Source organism: Leuciscus leuciscus (genome assembly GCF_965113295.1).
Source record: "Leuciscus leuciscus genome assembly, chromosome: 15".
NCBI classification, from domain to species: domain Eukaryota; kingdom Metazoa; phylum Chordata; class Actinopteri; order Cypriniformes; family Leuciscidae; genus Leuciscus; species Leuciscus leuciscus.
The window spans coordinates 1,812,102-1,829,986 of NC_138739.1; the positions used below are offsets into that span (position 1 = coordinate 1,812,102).

At 47.5% G+C, this 17,885-nt stretch overlaps 1 protein-coding gene across 1 annotated transcript in view; it reads right to left on the minus strand.

Moving 5' to 3' along the window:
* Positions 1-17,592, minus strand: part of crocc (ciliary rootlet coiled-coil, rootletin) — a 47,670-nt gene extending 30,078 nt beyond the window's left edge. Inside the window, exons 1-13 of the mRNA XM_082138694.1 lie at positions 16,553-17,592; positions 16,145-16,271; positions 15,473-15,615; positions 7,795-7,980; positions 7,651-7,710; positions 6,823-6,914; positions 6,446-6,611; positions 6,270-6,376; positions 2,231-2,458; positions 2,001-2,091; positions 1,753-1,839; positions 1,414-1,575; positions 1,062-1,282 (exon numbers count right to left, since the gene is read on the minus strand). Coding sequence (XP_081994820.1) covers positions 1,062-1,282; positions 1,414-1,575; positions 1,753-1,839; positions 2,001-2,091; positions 2,231-2,458; positions 6,270-6,376; positions 6,446-6,611; positions 6,823-6,914; positions 7,651-7,710; positions 7,795-7,980; positions 15,473-15,615; positions 16,145-16,271; positions 16,553-16,603 — 1,721 coding nt within the window. The 5' untranslated portion in view covers positions 16,604-17,592. The remainder of the gene's footprint in view (positions 1-1,061; positions 1,283-1,413; positions 1,576-1,752; positions 1,840-2,000; positions 2,092-2,230; positions 2,459-6,269; positions 6,377-6,445; positions 6,612-6,822; positions 6,915-7,650; positions 7,711-7,794; positions 7,981-15,472; positions 15,616-16,144; positions 16,272-16,552) is intronic.
* Between the last annotated feature and the right edge of the window lie 293 nt (positions 17,593-17,885).

Sequence of the window (17,885 nt, forward strand, 5' to 3'; positions counted from 1 at the left end):
AGAGAGAGAGAGAGAGAGAGAAGAGAGAGAGAGAGAGAGAGGGAGAGAGGGAGAGAGAGAGAGAGAGAGAGAGAGAGAGAGAGGGAGAGAGAGAGAGAGAGAGAGAGGGAGAGAGAGAGAGAGAGAGGGGAGAGAGAGAAATATATCAGAGACCACTATAACCCCAAAATGAATAAAATATTTCCCCAATTTAAGACCTGTAATCCCAAACACTCAGTTTCATTCTTGGCGAAGGGACGACCAGAGCAGCAAACGTCCGACAAACACACACTCACTCACAGTCTAACACACCCAATCAGACACACACACACACACACACACACACACACACACACACACACACACACACAACACACACTCACAGCACAAGACACCCAATCAGACCTACACACACACACTCACTCACAGCCTAACACACCCAATCAGACCTACACACACACACACACACACACAACACACACTCACTCACAGCACAAGACACGGCCTACACGTGTGTATAATGTTTACATTTACATTTAGTCATTTAGCAGACGCCTTTATCCAAGGCGACTTACAAATTAGGACTAATTTAAGCGAGTCATCATAAAGAGGCAAAAACAACAACAACGCAAGAAGTGCTCAAAATACGAAGTTCAGGTATTATTCAGAGTAGCATAAGCCTGATAAGTGATGTTTCAAAGGGAAAGTTTTTATTATTATTATTATTTTTTATTTTTTTTTATAAGTTAAGTGCTCATGGAAGAGATGGGTTTTCAGCTGTCTTCAGTTTCTTCAGTTTAATGTTCAGTTTCTAAGTTCAGTTGTTACATGATTTCTGTATAATTATCTGTTTTTATTTATTTATTATTCTTTTTATTATCATTGTTATTTTTGCTATATCTAGCCACGAATATATATAAAATATTTTCTGTACTAAATGTTCTAAATAATTTTCAGTGCCTTGGCAATACAAAATGTTTTTTTTTTTTTTATGCCAATAAAGCTTTCTGAACTGAATTGAGAGACAGACGGGTCTGGTCGCTGATCACATGATCTGTGAGTTTGACTGACGGGTATCTCACCTGCTGAGTGTGTCTCTCTCCTGTCTGAGTCGGTGTCTCTCTCTCACAGCTGTCTCTCTCTCTCTCTGAGCCTCGTCTCTCTCTCCCTGCAGCGTCTGCACACGAAGCTCCGCCTCTCTCCGGCCTGACTCCGCCTCCCGTAGGCTTGACTCCGCCTCCGTCTGCTGCCTGCGCAGGTGCTGGACTGACGACTGCGAAGACGCCAGACGCTCACGCAGCTCCTGCACACACACACACACACACACACACACACACACACAGTGAATGTGTATGTGTGTGTGTGTGTGTGTGTGTGTGTGTGTGTGTGTGTGTGACTGTGTATCTGTGTGTGTGCGCGTGTGAGTGTCAGTACCTGTATCTGGACCTGTCTGTGGGTCAGACTGGAGCGCAGTGCAGACAGACAGCTGTCAGGGATGATGGGTAATGAAGATGATGATGATGATGAAGAGCGCAGTAACGGCAGAAGAGACTCTTCAGTGTTTCCGTCCACACCGTCACTGTCAGAGAAGACCAGCTACACACACACACACACACACACACCAGTGACTCGTACCTGAATGATGTACTAGTACCTGTGTGGTGTCTCTGAGAGTGTGCGCCCGTGTGAGTGTGTGTGTATGCGTGTAGTATCTGCGTGATGTCTCGGAGTGTGTGTGTGATGTCTCGGAGTGTGTGTGTGTGTGTGTAGTACCTGTGTGATGTCTCGGAGTGTGTTCTGCAGTGCTGCAGTGTGTATCCTGAGTGAATGAACTTCAGTTTCCTCAAGGCTCCTCTGATCCTGAACACACACGTCACTGGATTAATGTGTGTGAGCTTCATCACATCTGATCTGTGATTGGTCGCTTTACCAGCCCTCTTCCTGTTGTGGGCGGTTCCTCACAAGGATCCAATGACAATATGGACCAGTTCATGTCCAAATAAACAACTCAACATACATACCTGCAGCTTCCTGTTGAGTGTTGTCACTTCCTGTTCTCTATCCTCCACACGAGCTTTGAGACGCTCCAGCTCTCTCACTGCATCCACAAGCCTGACACACACACACACACACACACAGAATGTTTTAAACTTCATTTACTTTATTTAATTTAGCCCAGTAACAGACCGCACGTGTGTGTGTGTGTGTGTGTGTGTGTGAGAGAGTGATTGTGTGTGTGTGTGTAACGGACCGTGTGTTGATCTCGACCCGCTCCGAGTCGCTCTTGGCCTGCAGCGTCATCATCTCCGTCACCGTCTCTCTCAGCTGCTGCTCCAGTTGCAGTCGCACGCCCGTCTCTCTCTCCAGCATCTGCGCAGACGCCTCCTCCCGGCTGCGCAGGACTGAGCAGGTGCTCACACACTGCAGCTGCACACTCTGAGCCGCACATGCCAGCTGGTTCCTTACCGCAGACAGATCCCTGCGACACACAGTGTTGAGTGAGTGTTGAGTCGGTGTTGAGTGAGTGTTGAGTCGGTGTTGAGTGCGCTCCGGTGTGTGTTGAGTCGGTGTTGAGTGAGTGTTGAGTCGGTGTTGAGTGCGCTCCGGTGTGTGTTGAGTCGGTGTTGAGTGAGTGTTGAGTCGGTGTTGAGTGAGTGTTGAGTCGGTGTTGAGTGAGTGTTGAGTTGGTGTTGAGTGAGTGTTGAGTCGGTGTTGAGTGAGTGTTGAGTCGGTGTTGAGTGAGTGTTGAGTCGGTGTTGAGTGAGTGTTGAGTGAGTGTTGAGTCGGTGTTGAGTCGGTGTTGAGTGAGTGTTGAGTCGGTGTTGAGTGAGTGTTGAGTCGGTGTTGAGTGAGTGTTGAGTCGGTGTTGAGTGCGCTCCGGTGTGTGTTGAGTCGGTGTTGAGTCGGTGTTGAGTGAGTGTTGAGTTGGTGTTGAGTGAGTGTTGAGTCGGTGTTGAGTGAGTGTTGAGTCGGTGTTGAGTGAGTGTTGAGTCGGTGTTGAGTGAGTGTTGAGTCGGTGTTGAGTGAGTGTTGAGTTGAGTCGGTGTTGAGTGAGTGTTGAGTTGAGTCGGTGTTGAGTGAGTGTTGAGTCGGTGTTGAGTGAGTGTTGAGTCGGTGTTGAGTGAGTGTTGAGTCGGTGTTGAGTGCGCTCCGGTGTGTGTTGAGTCGGTGTTGAGTGAGTGTTGAGTCGGTGTTGAGTGAGTGTTGAGTCGGTGTTGAGTGCGCTCCGGTGAGTGTTGAGTCGGTGTTGAGTGAGTGTTGAGTCGGTGTTGAGTGAGTGTTGAGTCGGTGTTGAGTGCGCTCCGGTGTGTGTTGAGTCGGTGTTGAGTGAATGTTGAGTCGGTGTTGAGTGAGTGTTGAGTCGGTGTTGAGTGAGTGTTGAGTCGATGTTGAGTGAGTGTTGAGTCGGTGTTGAGTGAGTGTTGAGTCGGTGTTCAGTGCGCTCCGGTGTGTGTTGAGTCGGTGTTGAGTGAGTGTTGAGTTGGTGTTGAGTGAGTGTTGAGTTGGTGTTGAGTGAGTGTTGAGTCGGTGTTGAGTGAGTGTTGAGTCGGTGTTGAGTGAGTGTTGAGTCGGTGTTGAGTGCGCTCCGGTGTGTGTTGAGTCGGTGTTGAGTGAGTGTTGAGTCGGTGTTGAGTGAGTGTTGAGTCGGTGTTGAGTGAGTGTTGAGTCGGTGTTGAGTGCGCTCCGGTGTGTGTTGAGTCGGTGTTGAGTGAGTGTTGAGTCGGTGTTGAGTGAGTGTTGAGTCGGTGTTGAGTGCGCTCCGGTGAGTGTTGAGTCGGTGTTGAGTGAGTGTTGAGTCGGTGTTGAGTGAGTGTTGAGTCGGTGTTGAGTGAGTGTTGAGTCGATGTTGAGTGTGTGTTGAGTCGGTGTTGAGTGAGTGTTGAGTCGGTGTTCAGTGCGCTCCGGTGTGTGTTGAGTCGGTGTTGAGTGAGTGTTGAGTTGGTGTTGAGTGAGTGTTGAGTTGGTGTTGAGTGAGTGTTGAGTTGGTGTTGAGTGAGTGTTGAGTTGGTGTTGAGTGAGTGTTGAGTCGGTGTTGAGTGAGTGTTGAGTCGGTGTTGAGTGAGTGTTGAGTCGGTGTTGAGTGAGTGTTGAGTCGGTGTTGAGTGCGCTCCGGTGTGTGTTGAGTCGGTGTTGAGTGAGTGTTGAGTCGGTGTTGAGTGAGTGTTGAGTCGGTGTTGAGTGAGTGTTGAGTCGGTGTTGAGTGCGCTCCGGTGAGTGTTGAGTCGGTGTTGAGTGAGTGTTGAGTCGGTGTTGAGTGCGCTCCGGTGAGTGTTGAGTCGGTGTTGAGTGAGTGTTGAGTCGGTGTTGAGTGAGTGTTGAGTCGGTGTTGAGTGAGTGTTGAGTCGGTGTTGAGTGCGCTCCGGTGAGTGTTGAGTCGGTGTTGAGTGAGTGTTGAGTCGGTGTTGAGTGCGCTCCGGTGAGTGTTGAGTCGGTGTTGAGTGAGTGTTGAGTCGGTGTTGAGTGAGTGTTGAGTCGGTGTTGAGTGCGCTCCGGTGTGTGTTGAGTCGGTGTTGAGTGAGTGTTGAGTCGGTGTTGAGTGAGTGTTGAGTCGGTGTTGAGTGAGTGTTGAGTCGATGTTGAGTGAGTGTTGAGTCGGTGTTGAGTGAGTGTTGAGTCGGTGTTCAGTGCGCTCCGGTGTGTGTTGAGTCGGTGTTGAGTGAGTGTTGAGTTGGTGTTGAGTGAGTGTTGAGTTGGTGTTGAGTGAGTGTTGAGTCGGTGTTGAGTGAGTGTTGAGTCGGTGTTGAGTGAGTGTTGAGTCGGTGTTGAGTGCGCTCCGGTGTGTGTTGAGTCGGTGTTGAGTGAGTGTTGAGTCGGTGTTGAGTGAGTGTTGAGTCGGTGTTGAGTGAGTGTTGAGTCGGTGTTGAGTGAGTGTTGAGTCGGTGTTGAGTGCGCTCCGGTGTGTGTTGAGTCGGTGTTGAGTGAGTGTTGAGTCGGTGTTGAGTGAGTGTTGAGTCGGTGTTGAGTGCGCTCCGGTGAGTGTTGAGTCGGTGTTGAGTGAGTGTTGAGTCGGTGTTGAGTGAGTGTTGAGTCGGTGTTGAGTGAGTGTTGAGTCGGTGTTGAGTGAGTGTTGAGTCGATGTTGAGTGTGTGTTGAGTCGGTGTTGAGTGAGTGTTGAGTCGGTGTTCAGTGCGCTCCGGTGTGTGTTGAGTCGGTGTTGAGTGAGTGTTGAGTTGGTGTTGAGTGAGTGTTGAGTTGGTGTTGAGTGAGTGTTGAGTTGGTGTTGAGTGAGTGTTGAGTTGGTGTTGAGTGAGTGTTGAGTCGGTGTTGAGTGAGTGTTGAGTCGGTGTTGAGTGAGTGTTGAGTCGGTGTTGAGTGAGTGTTGAGTCGGTGTTGAGTGCGCTCCGGTGTGTGTTGAGTCGGTGTTGAGTGAGTGTTGAGTCGGTGTTGAGTGAGTGTTGAGTCGGTGTTGAGTGCGCTCCGGTGAGTGTTGAGTCGGTGTTGAGTGAGTGTTGAGTCGGTGTTGAGTGAGTGTTGAGTCGGTGTTGAGTGCGCTCCGGTGTGTGTTGAGTCGGTGTTGAGTGAGTGTTGAGTCGGTGTTGAGTGAGTGTTGAGTTGGTGTTGAGTGAGTGTTGAGTTGGTGTTGAGTGAGTGTTGAGTCGGTGTTGAGTGAGTGTTGAGTCGGTGTTGAGTGAGTGTTGAGTCGGTGTTGAGTGAGTGTTGAGTCGATGTTGAGTGTGTGTTGAGTCGGTGTTGAGTGAGTGTTGAGTCGGTGTTGAGTGCGCTCCGGTGTGTGTTGAGTCGGTGTTGAGTGAGTGTTGAGTCGGTGTTGAGTGAGTGTTGAGTCGGTGTTGAGTGCGCTCCGGTGAGTGTTGAGTCGGTGTTGAGTGAGTGTTGAGTCGGTGTTGAGTGAGTGTTGAGTCGGTGTTGAGTGAGTGTTGAGTCGGTGTTGAGTGCGCTCCGGTGTGTGTTGAGTCGGTGTTGAGTGAGTGTTGAGTCGGTGTTGAGTGAGTGTTGAGTCGGTGTTGAGTGCGCTCCGGTGTGTGTTGAGTCGGTGTTGAGTGAGTGTTGAGTTGGTGTTGAGTGAGTGTTGAGTTGGTGTTGAGTGAGTGTTGAGTTGGTGTTGAGTGAGTGTTGAGTCGGTGTTGAGTGAGTGTTGAGTCGGTGTTGAGTGAGTGTTGAGTCGGTGTTGAGTGAGTGTTGAGTCGATGTTGAGTGTGTGTTGAGTCGGTGTTGAGTGAGTGTTGAGTCAGTGTTGAGTGCGCTCCGGTGTGTGTTGAGTCGGTGTTGAGTGAGTGTTGAGTTGGTGTTGAGTGTGTTCTGGTGTGTACGGCTGCAGTGCCGGCTCTGACCTCTCGGTGGCGCTCTTCATCTCGCAGACGTGCCTGCGCAGACCCACCACCTGCCTCCAGAGCGCCAGCAGACGGCTGTGCTCGCTGCTGAAGTAGCTGTGGAAAGACTAAACAAACACCTGCGTTAAACCCTGCAGCTTCCCGTGCATTATAGTGATGCGTACAGCCACACCCACCTCCTCCTCTCTCCTCCAATCACACTCCCTCTGCTCCAGCTCCTCCCTCGCTCTGGTCCAATCAGCAGTGAGTCTGCGGATGTCCTGGCTGAGCGCCTCGTTGGCCAGTCCGGCCTGTTCCAGCTGCTCTCGCAGCATAGCGTTGACTGCGGATAGACCGCTGCTCCTGCACACACACACGTTAAGCACACGCAAACACGTTAAGCACACGCAAATACGTTAAGCACACGCGAACACGTCAAGCACACACACACACACATGTTAAGCACGCAAACACGTTCAGCACACGCACATGCAGACATGTTAAGCACACGTATGTACGTGTGTGTGTGTGTGTGTATATCATGACAGATGAGAGTGTTCAGTGAGTGCGAGACCTCTGCTGTTCCTCCTCCAGCCTGATGAGGGCGCTCTCCATCTCACTGCTGGGCTCCTCATCATCATGACCGTTACTGCCGTCACACCGGCCCTGCAGACACAACAACGATCACAACCAGGGGTCGCCTCACACTTAACATTTTTACTGTTAAAACAGGTTAAAGAAAAAACTGCTTCTTTTAACTTGAGTGGCGTGTCTATAGAACGTTGCAACTGTTAACAACATCCATCTAGGGTCGTAAGATTTTTAATGTTTTTAAAATAAGTCTCTTCTGCTCACCAAAGCTGCATTTATTTGATTAAAAATACAATAACAAAAAAACAGAAATATTGTGAAATATTATTAGAATGTAAATCAGCTGTTTTCTATGTAAATATATTTTTATAAAATGTAATTTATTCCTGTGATCAAAGCAGAATTTTCAGCATCATTACTCCAGTCTGATGTCACATGACCAATAAATAAAAAAATACACTTTACTATATATTCACATAGAAAACAGCTGATTTATATTGTAATAATATTTCGCAATATTACTGTTTTTTATGTATTTTTAATCAATTGAACACAGCCTTGGTGAGCAGAAGAGACTTCTTTTAAAAACGTAATTTAATTTAATTTAATCCTAATTTGGGCAGAAAACCGCAAGGAGACCTTAAAGTGTCTATTCGGCTGCATCACCAATCTGGTGAAATGCTGTAAACGTGTCCCTACAGGACGCACTCAGTGCTGCGCTTCACTCTGAAACACAGCGCTTTTACACTAGCACAGGTGTTATTCAGCCCATGTGTCTGAGGTACAGTGAGGTATTATGGGATGTACTGACAGCAGACTTCTCCATCAGCATCTGTTCCAGATCTCCACACTTCTTCTTGTACTGCAGAACCTGCAAACACACAGCGTAAGAGGAGTGTGTTCAGAGAGGAAACCGGCGGAGTGTGTGTTTTAATGATCGTGTGTTGTGTTGTACCTTGGCCTGTAGTTTCTGCACGAGCTGCGCTTGTCTCTGCTGCCCCTCCTGGTACGCTGTGAGTTTGCGTTTATACGCCGCCTGCTCCTCGTCCAGCCGTCTGCGCAGATCAACGTTCTGCTGCGCTAGACTGAGCGACTCAGGAGAACCCGGATCCTCCGACTCCATCCTCAGCGCCTGCTCCAACTGCACACAATCAGGAGGAGAGAGCCTTAGCAACCGCACAGGAGACCCTAGCAACCGCACAGAAGAGCCTAATAACCACACATAAGACCCTAGCAACCTCACAGGAGACCCTAGCAACCGCACAGGAGACCCTAGCAACCGCACAGGAGACCCTAGCAACCGCACAGGAGACCCTAGCAACCGCACAGGAGATCCTAGCAACCGCACAGAAGAACCTAGCAACCACACAGGAGACCTTAGCAACCGCACAGAAGAGCCTAGCAACCGCACAGAAGAGCCTAGCAACCGCACAGAAGACCCTAGCAACCGAAAAGGAGACCCTAGCAACCGCACAGAAGAGCCTAGCAACCGCACAGAAGAGCCTAGCAACCACACAGAGGAGCCTACCAACCACACAGAAGAGCCTACCAACCACACAGAAGAGCCTACCAACCACACAGAAGACCCTAGCAACCACACTGGAGACCCTAGCAACCGCACAGAAGAGCCTACCAACCACACAGAAGACCCTAGCAACCACACAGAAGACCCTAGCAACCACACAGAAGACCCTAGCAACCAGACTGGAGACCCTAGAAACCGCACAGAAGAGCCTAATAACCACACAGAAGACCCTAGCAACCGCACAGGAGACCCTAGCAACCGCACAGGAGACCCTAGCAACCGCACAGGAGACCCTAGCAACCGCACAGGAGATCCTAGCAACCGCACAGAAGAGCCTAGCAACCACACAGGAGACCTTAGCAACCGCACAGAAGAGCCTAGCAACCGCACAGAAGAGCCTAGCAACCGCACAGAAGACCCTAGCAACCGAAAAGGAGACCCTAGCAACCGCACAGAAGAGCCTAGCAACCGCACAGAAGAGCCTAGCAACCACACAGAGGAGCCTACCAACCACACAGAAGAGCCTACCAACCACACAGAAGAGCCTACCAACCACACAGAAGACCCTACCAACCACACTGGAGACCCTAGCAACCGCACAGAAGAGCCTACCAACCACACAGAAAACCCTAGCAACCACACAGAAGACCCTAGCAACCACACAGAAGACCCTAGCAACCAGACTGGAGACCCTAGCAACCGCACAGAAGAGCCTAATAACCACACAGAAGACCCTAGCAACCGCACAGGAGACCCTAGCAACCGCACAGGAGATCCTAGCAACCGCACAGGAGAGCCTAGCAACCACACAGGAGACCTTAGCAACCGCACAGAACAGCCTAGCAACCGCACAGAAGAGCCTAGCAACCGCACAGAAGAGCCTAGCAACCGCACAGGAGACCCTAGCAACCGAAAAGGAGACCCTAGCAACCGAAAAGGAGACCCTAGCAACCGCACAGAAGAGCCTAGCAACCGCACAGAAGAGCCTAGCAACCACACAGAGGAGCCTACCAACCACACAGAAGAGCCTACCAACCACACAGAAGAGCCTACCAACCACACAGAAGAGCCTACCAACCACACAGAAGACCCTAGCAACCACACTGGAGACCCTAGCAACCGCACAGAAGAGCCTAATAACCACACAGAAGAGCCTCCCAACCACACAGAAGACCCTAGCAACCACACAGAAGACCCTAGCAACCACACTGGAGACCATAGCAACCGCACAGAAGAGCCTAATAACCACACAGAAGAGCCTAATAACCACACAGAAGAGCCTACCAACCACACAGAAGACCCTAGCAACCACACTGGAGACCCTAGCAACCACACAGAAGAGCCTAATAACCACACAGAAGAGCCTACCAGCCACACAGAAGACCCTAGCAACCACACAGAAGAGCCTACCAACCACACAGAAGACACTAGCAACCACACTGGAGACCCTAGCAACCACACAGGAGACCCTACCAACCGCACAGAAGAGCCTAGCAACCGCACAGAAGAGTCTACCAACTGCACAGGAGACCCTAGCAACCACACAGGAGACCCTACCAATCACACAGAAGACACTAGCAACCACACAGAAGACACTAGCAACCACACAGAAGACACTAGCAACCACACTGGAGACCCTAGCAACCGCACAGAAGAGCCTAGCAACCGCACAGGAGACCCTAGCAACCGCACAGAAGAGCCTACCAACCGCACAGAGACCCTAGCAACCGAAAAGGAGACCCTAGCAACCGCACAGAACAGCCTAGCAACCGCACAGAAGAGCCTAGCAACCACACAGAAGAGCCTACCAAGCACACAGAAGAGCCTACCAACTAGGGGTGGCTCGATACCACTTTTTCATGTCCGATACCGATACCGATACCACACAATTGAGTATCTGTCGATACCGATACCGATACAATACCATATATTTTTTTCTTAATTAAGCTGTTAATAACACATTTGTCAGGAGGATGCACTGTGCTTAACCTAGCCAGCTTAAAAGCATCATCATGCTCAAACAGTGCAATAAATGTTCTACTTTCCTAAAGGATGAAATAAGTAGGCCACAACATGACTCAGTTGTGCAATACTGCTGCTTAATTTTTAGGAAAACAATTTTTAAACAGAACTTGTAGCAGCATTTTTAATTATTCAGCACCATTCAATTAATGAAATTTAAAGTGCAACTGTGCAAATAAAACAAAAATTATAATTCCAGTGCCTCTTATGTAGTCATAATAATAGGGCTGTACCCGACTATTCGAATATTCGTTCGGTGGGTTGGTATTCGATTTGAGAATTTGACATTCGAATATTCGTTTTTTTTTTTTTTTTTTGCACACCTGGCATCTCCCTCGAAATGGTTCTCATTCGCGCTTGCATATGTTCAACACTATAAAATCTGACGAAATATAGATAGACACACAAGACGAGACACGTTCAGAATGAATAAACTTTTAATAAACTACAGAACAGCGGGAGTGGGAAGCGGCGCGCCTCACGCGGGCAGGGCTTATATGCTCCGATAACTCTTTTTTACAACTATCTTATAAAGCCTAGCCATTTTTAATAGGATGGACAGTTGAAGGAACCCAACCTCGTTATTTGATGCTTCTTGGCCAGTTGGCCTAAAGTGTTCCTGCAACGGGAGTATTCTCTGGCTAGAGCGCAGAACAGTGGAGTTTGTAAGGACAGAAGTGCATGCCTGCGAGCTTGTATTTTGGGTTAAGCTGCGTTGCTTTGACATTGAGGAAAATAGAATAATAGAAACAAAATGTATTAGACTTTTTACCCCTTATTATCAATCTAAATTAATCTCGTTTTTAATTTAATTTAATTTAGTTTTTCTTTATTTAAATTCGTTTTTTTTCTTTAATTAAATTTCGTTTTTCTTTATTTAAATTTCGTTTCTTTATTTAAATTTCGTTTTTCTTTAATTAAATTTCGTATTATTCTTTATTTAAATTTCGTTTTTCTTTATTTAAATTTCGTTTTTTTCTTTAATTAAATTTCGTTTTTCTTTATTTAAATTTCGTTTCTTCTTTATTTAAATTTCGTTTTTCTTTATTTAAATTTCGTTTTTATTTATTTAAATCTACCCTTTACTGTGTCAGTAATTTGTTAGTCAGAAAAATATTAGACTACCTTATTAAGTATTGCTTAAGTTAACAGACGTGTGTGTGTGTGTTACGTGCGAGTGTATTTGCTTTGTGTTGTTCATGGGGAAGATGCGTTTTATATAACTAGTGCAGTAATCCGTTTTCGGAGCATAAGCCGTGCCCGCGTGAGGCGCGCCGCTTCCTGCTCGCGCTGTTCTGTAGTTTATTAATTATGAACATATCGCGTCTTATTTGAAATAACTCCACACAGCTGACATGATAACTTAATTGCTGAGAGGGCTTGCCTCACTCACCTCTAGCTACCGTTCACGTGATGCCAGTGTTGCCAAGTCCGCGGTCTCTCCCACCCCGAAACGCGATTGGCTATTTTTAAGAAGCAATTGGACAGGATTTGTATGTGAAAATCTGGTAACCCTGCGTGACGCGTGTTGCTCATCTCTCTTTATGGCATGTCTCTCAGGTGTTGTTAAGCATTTGTATGACAATTTAGGACTAAGGGACGTGATCGTATCGGATCGGGTTATACTCCCGCGATTCATGCAATATCCGATCCAGTGATTTTGGCCAGTATCGGACTAATACCGATACCGAATATCGGATCGGCGCACCCCTACTACCAACCACACAGAAGACACTAGAAACCACACTGGAGACCCTAGCAACCACACAGAAGAGCCTACCAACCACACAGAAGAGCCTACCAACCACACAGAAGACCCTAGCTACCGCACAGGAGACCCTAGCTACCGCACAGGAGACCCTAGCAACCGCACATTAGAGCCTACCAACCACACAGAAGAGCCCACCAACCACACAGAAGACACTAGCAACCACACTGGAGACCCTAGCAACCACACTGGAGACCCTACCAACCACACAGAAGACCCTAGCAACCACACTGGAGACCCTAGCAACCACACAGAAGAGCCTAATAACCACACAGAAGAGCCTACCAGACACACAGAAGACCCTAGCAACCACACAGAAGAGCCTACCAACCACACTGGAGACCCTAGCAACCGCACAGAAGAGCCTAGCAACTGCACAGAAGAGCCTAGCAACCGCACAGGAGACCCTAGCAACCGCACAGAAGAGCCTACCAACCGCACAGGAGACCCTAGCAACCGAAAAGGAGACCCTAGCAACCGCACAGAACAGCCTAGCAACCGCACAGAACAGCCTAGCAACCACACAGAAGAGCCTACCAACCACACAGAAGAGCCTACCAACCACACAGAAGAGCCTACCAACCACACAGAAGAGCCTACCAACCACACAGAAGAGCCTACCAACCACACAGAAGACACTAGCAACCACACTGGAGACCCTAGCAACCACACTGGAGACCCTACCAACCGCACAGAAGAGCCTAGCAACCGCACAGAAGAGCCTACCAACTGCAGAGGAGACCCTAGCAACCACACAGGAGACCCTAGCAACCACACAGGAGACCCTAGCAACCACACAGAAGAGCCTACCAACCACACAGAAGAGCCTACCAACCACACAGAAGAGCCTACCAACCGCACAGAAGAGCCTACCAACCGCACAGGAGACCATAGCAACCGCACTGGAGACCCTAGCAACCGCACATTAGAGCCTACCAACCACACAGGAGACCCTAACAACCACACAGAAAAGCCTAGCAACCGCACAGAAGAGCCTAGCAACCGCAGAGAAGAGCCTACCAACCACACAGAAGACCCTAGCTACCGCACAGGAGACCCTAGCTCCACACAGGAGACCCTAGCAACCGCACAGAAGAGCCTACCAACCGCACAGGAGACCCTAGCAACCGCACATTAGAGCCTACCAACCACACAGAAGAGCCCACCAACCACACAGAAGACACTAGCAACCACACTGGAGACCCTAGCAACCACACTGGAGACCCTACCAACCACACAGAAGACCCTAGCAACCACACTGGAGACCCTAGCAACCACACAGAAGAGCCTAATAACCACACAGAAGAGCCTACCAGACACACAGAAGACCCTAGCAACCACACAGAAGAGCCTACCAACCGCACTGGAGACCCTAGCAACCGCACAGAAGAGCCTAGCAACCGCACAGGAGACCCTAGCAACCGCACAGAAGAGCCTACCAACCGCACAGGAGACCCTAGCAACCGAAAAGGAGACCCTAGCAACCGCACAGAACAGCCTAGCAACCGCACAGAAGAGCCTACCAACCACACAGAAGAGCCTACCAACCACACAGAAGAGCCTACCAACCACACAGAAGACACTAGCAACCACACTGGAGACCCTAGCAACCACACTGGAGACCCTACCAACCGCACAGAAGAGCCTAGCAACCGCACAGAAGAGCCTACCAACTGCACAGGAGACCCTAGCAACCACACAGGAGACCCTAGCAACCACACAGGAGACCCTAGCAACCACACAGGAGACCCTAGCAACCACACAGAAGAGCCTACCAACCACACAGAAGAGCCTACCAACCACACAGAAGAGCCTACCAACCGCACAGAAGAGCCTACCAACCACACAGGAGACCATAGCAACCGAACTGGAGACCCTAGCAACCGCACATTAGAGCCTACCAACCACACAGGAGACCCTAACAACCACACAGAAAAGCCTAGCAACCGCACAGAAGAGCCTAGCAACCGCACAGAAGAGCCTACCAACCACACAGAAGACCCTAGCTACCGCACAGGAGACCCTAGCAACCGCAAATTAGAGCCTACCAACCACACAGAAGAGCCTACCAACCACACAGGAGACCCTAGCAACCACAAAGAAGACCCTAGCAACCGCACAGGAGACCCTAGCAACCACCCATAACACCTTAGCAAACACACAGGACACCCTAGCAACCACCCATAACACCTTAGCAACCACACAGGACACCCTAGCAACCATCTACAACACCCGAGCCACTAGTGCCGCACGATTTGGAGGGAAAGTATTAATTATTTGTTAGAACCAAAATTGTATTATATATCAACAGGACTATAAAATAAAATAATAATTATTAACATTTTGTTGCACTATAATACTAATTATTATTATTAAATAAAAGTATTAAAATAAGAACCAAAATTACAAAAGATTTAGTATTCAAGAAAAATCATTTAGACATTTTATTTATTACATTTTATATAGTACAGCTGTAACATTACAATACAAATTTTTATGGCTTATTTCTTCATTTTCAAATGTTAAACAGTCAAGCTTTTTTTGGACAGAAAACCTTCTCTTTCGGTTTATGAGCGCTGCTCGAGTTCCTGGAAGATTATCGCCGTGTGTTGCGTTTTAAAATTCATGTTATAAGCGACTCAAACTCAGAGTTGTAAAATACGCTAATATAAAACAATTCCACGTTATAAGCGAATGACGAGCCGCTGGCGTGAAAACGGACACAGTGCCGCCGCCGCGCTTCGCTCTGAAACACACAACGCTTTTACACTAGTGAAGCGCAGCCTTTTGTTCTTCCGATCAGATTCTATGCTCGCATCATGTGGAAGAACGAAGTGCTGCTAACTCTGAAACACACAGGACATATATTTATCTATATATCTTTGCGATTTGATAGTTGCGGATTGTGCAACAGTCAAAACTACCTAGATCGCCCTAGCAACCATATAACAACTCCCTGGCAACCTACATCGCAGGTAAACACGGCTCACGTTCAAACTGCCTGAATAAATCACAAACGTCCTGATGGGCCCCAGAATCAAAGAGCCTGTTTACAGTCGCCATGGCAACATGCCATTCCACTCCCCGTTACCACGGAGACGGGTGAACCTCGCTGAGACGCGGACAAAAGACAGAGTGTGTGTGTGTGTGTTCTCACTGGACACAGAGTGTAAAAACATGGTAAATACAGCACTGGCCACAAACCGTTTCAGGTTCTCTAAAGTTTAGAGACTAAAGATCTCGACTATAAGATCTAGACCTGAAACCGGCTCTTCGATGGCATTAGACTGCGAGTGTGTGTGTGTGTGTGTTTCTCACTCTCTCGCTGATGGCGCTGTATTTGATGGCCAGTTCATCTCGTTCTGCTCGACTGTGAGCCAGAAGATCCTCCACACGACTCAGTTCTGCCTGAAGAACCCGGTTCTCCTCTGGGAACGACAGACCCGACGACATGCCTCCAGCTGTGTGTGTGTGAGAGAGAGAGAGAGAGAGAGAGAGAGAGAGAGAGAGAGAGAGAGAGAGAGAGAGAGAGAGAGAGAGACAGAATGCTAACAGGAACGTTCTATCAAAGTTATGAACAAACATTCTTCCAGTAACGTTAATAGAACGTTCGTTCAAAGTTATCTGGTCTTTAATGACGTTCTCAAAACGTTAGAACAAAAACATTATTTACACATCGTTTTTATGGAGCGTTATGGTTGGATGTTCGTCTAACGTTTTTTAAATGTAACTACTTTCATAACGTCCAGAGAACATTCAAAAGTAACGTTTCCATTATGTCTGAAGAATGATCAAATGGAACGTTCCCTTAACGTTCGCATAACCAAGAAAAATCGTTTTAAAACTTTTTTTTTTTAAACTGGAACGTTCCCATAATGTTTGAGGAATGATAAACGCATAACGGCATAAGAAATAATATACTTTTTTTAACTGGGTGTTTAGAACGTTCAGAGAACGTTCAGAAATAACGGAACGTAGATCACGTCTCACCGCTCTCGCTCAGGTTTCGGGACACGATCTCGCGCACGCGGGCGGGTAACCGCGACTGATGCTCATCTGGAGAACATCCTCGAACCCTCAGATTCTTTTCTTCACACAGAACACTCTCCTCCAACCTCTGAAACACACAAACACAACCATATTACACGTGTGTGTGTGTGTGTGTGTGTGTGTGTGTCAGTAGCAGATGGTCTCAGTGGTGATCTGTTGTATATTTAGATCAGATCAGAACACACACCTGCGGCGCCAACACTAAACCAGAACACACATTTAATAATTCACATTTATTCATTTAACTGACGCTTTTATCCAAAGAGACTCACGAATAACCAGAGATCCATAGAGTTCTTCCGATCAAGCGATAATAAATGAAGAAATAAAGAAGTGAATGAACTCCACCTGAATCACCGCCTCAAGTTTGGACTCGCTCGGGTCTTCGGAACCACTCATGATGAAGTTACGATTACTTTCATTACAATCGGATACAAATCTGTCTTAGAATCGATAAACCGGATAAACGATAAATCTCGCGGCGTTAGAGAGAATGATCACGTGTCTCGCAGAAATACACCTCATAAACGAATCCAGATAATAATCCAGTTATCCCGACCCTTCCCGAGCAGACCCGCGAACACACTGAGGAGAGAGAGAGGCAGAGTGTGTGTGTGTGTGTGTGTGTGTGTGTGTGAGAGAGAGAGAGGGGGGGGGGGGCTTTAATAAGATTGAGTGAGATTATACACGCAGCTCAAGCGGATTCAAAAGAGAAACTGAAACAGCGACAATAAACTAACTAATAAAACAAAGGTGATAAACTTTTTTTATTTTATTATTGGTGACGTTTAACGTACTACTGTAATGTAACGTTTGCACTGATACCCATCACCATGACAACAACCCATCAACACACGGACAACCGTCTACAGAAATCCAGTCAGATTGATTATTAACTGAGGAATTACTTAAAAAGAGCCACTAAGTTATATTTAATATACAAGGTGTTAATTAGTCAAATTAATATTTTTAAGTGATTGTATTTTTTGAGCATGTCTGAAATCAAAGCGATGTGTGATTGTGAACGCGGCTCGTGCGCGCGGCCGCGCGCCCCCCTGAGGCGGGTTTGGGAACTACAGCGATTAAATCTCTGACAGGAACTACAAACTCCTTCACATTCACGGCACGATATCAAAAATATACTGCAGCTTTTATAATCAGCAGGTTTTCATATTGTAATCCACCACTTATTTTATGTTTATATGGGATTATTCAAATCGATTGACTCCAAAAAAAACCCCTCAAACTCTCCGGATGTAACGTTATAGTCAAGAGATGCAGTGACGCGACGCTGGACAGTTAAATTAATATATTCATATTAAATGAGTTTATGAACACATGATGTTTATTCACTCATGACAAATGATCGATTGCATTTATTAATATTTCACTCACTCATTCATTCGCGAACGCGTTCAACACCAATCGCACGAACACGGAGAGAATCGCGCGTGATCTTACCGGTAAAACTGCATTAAATCCACATTAAAAGCGCTTTAAACTCGGAATGAAAGTGTTTGTGTGGTAATGTGTTTGTGTTTATGTGTGATGCTCAGTCTGGACTCTTTCCGGGGTCACACTCACTTCCCGCGCACATAAAAGACCCCGAATCACTGCTGATTTTACATACAGAAAAGGACTGTATGCAGATCGTTCTGTGTGTAAAATGACACTTACCAAC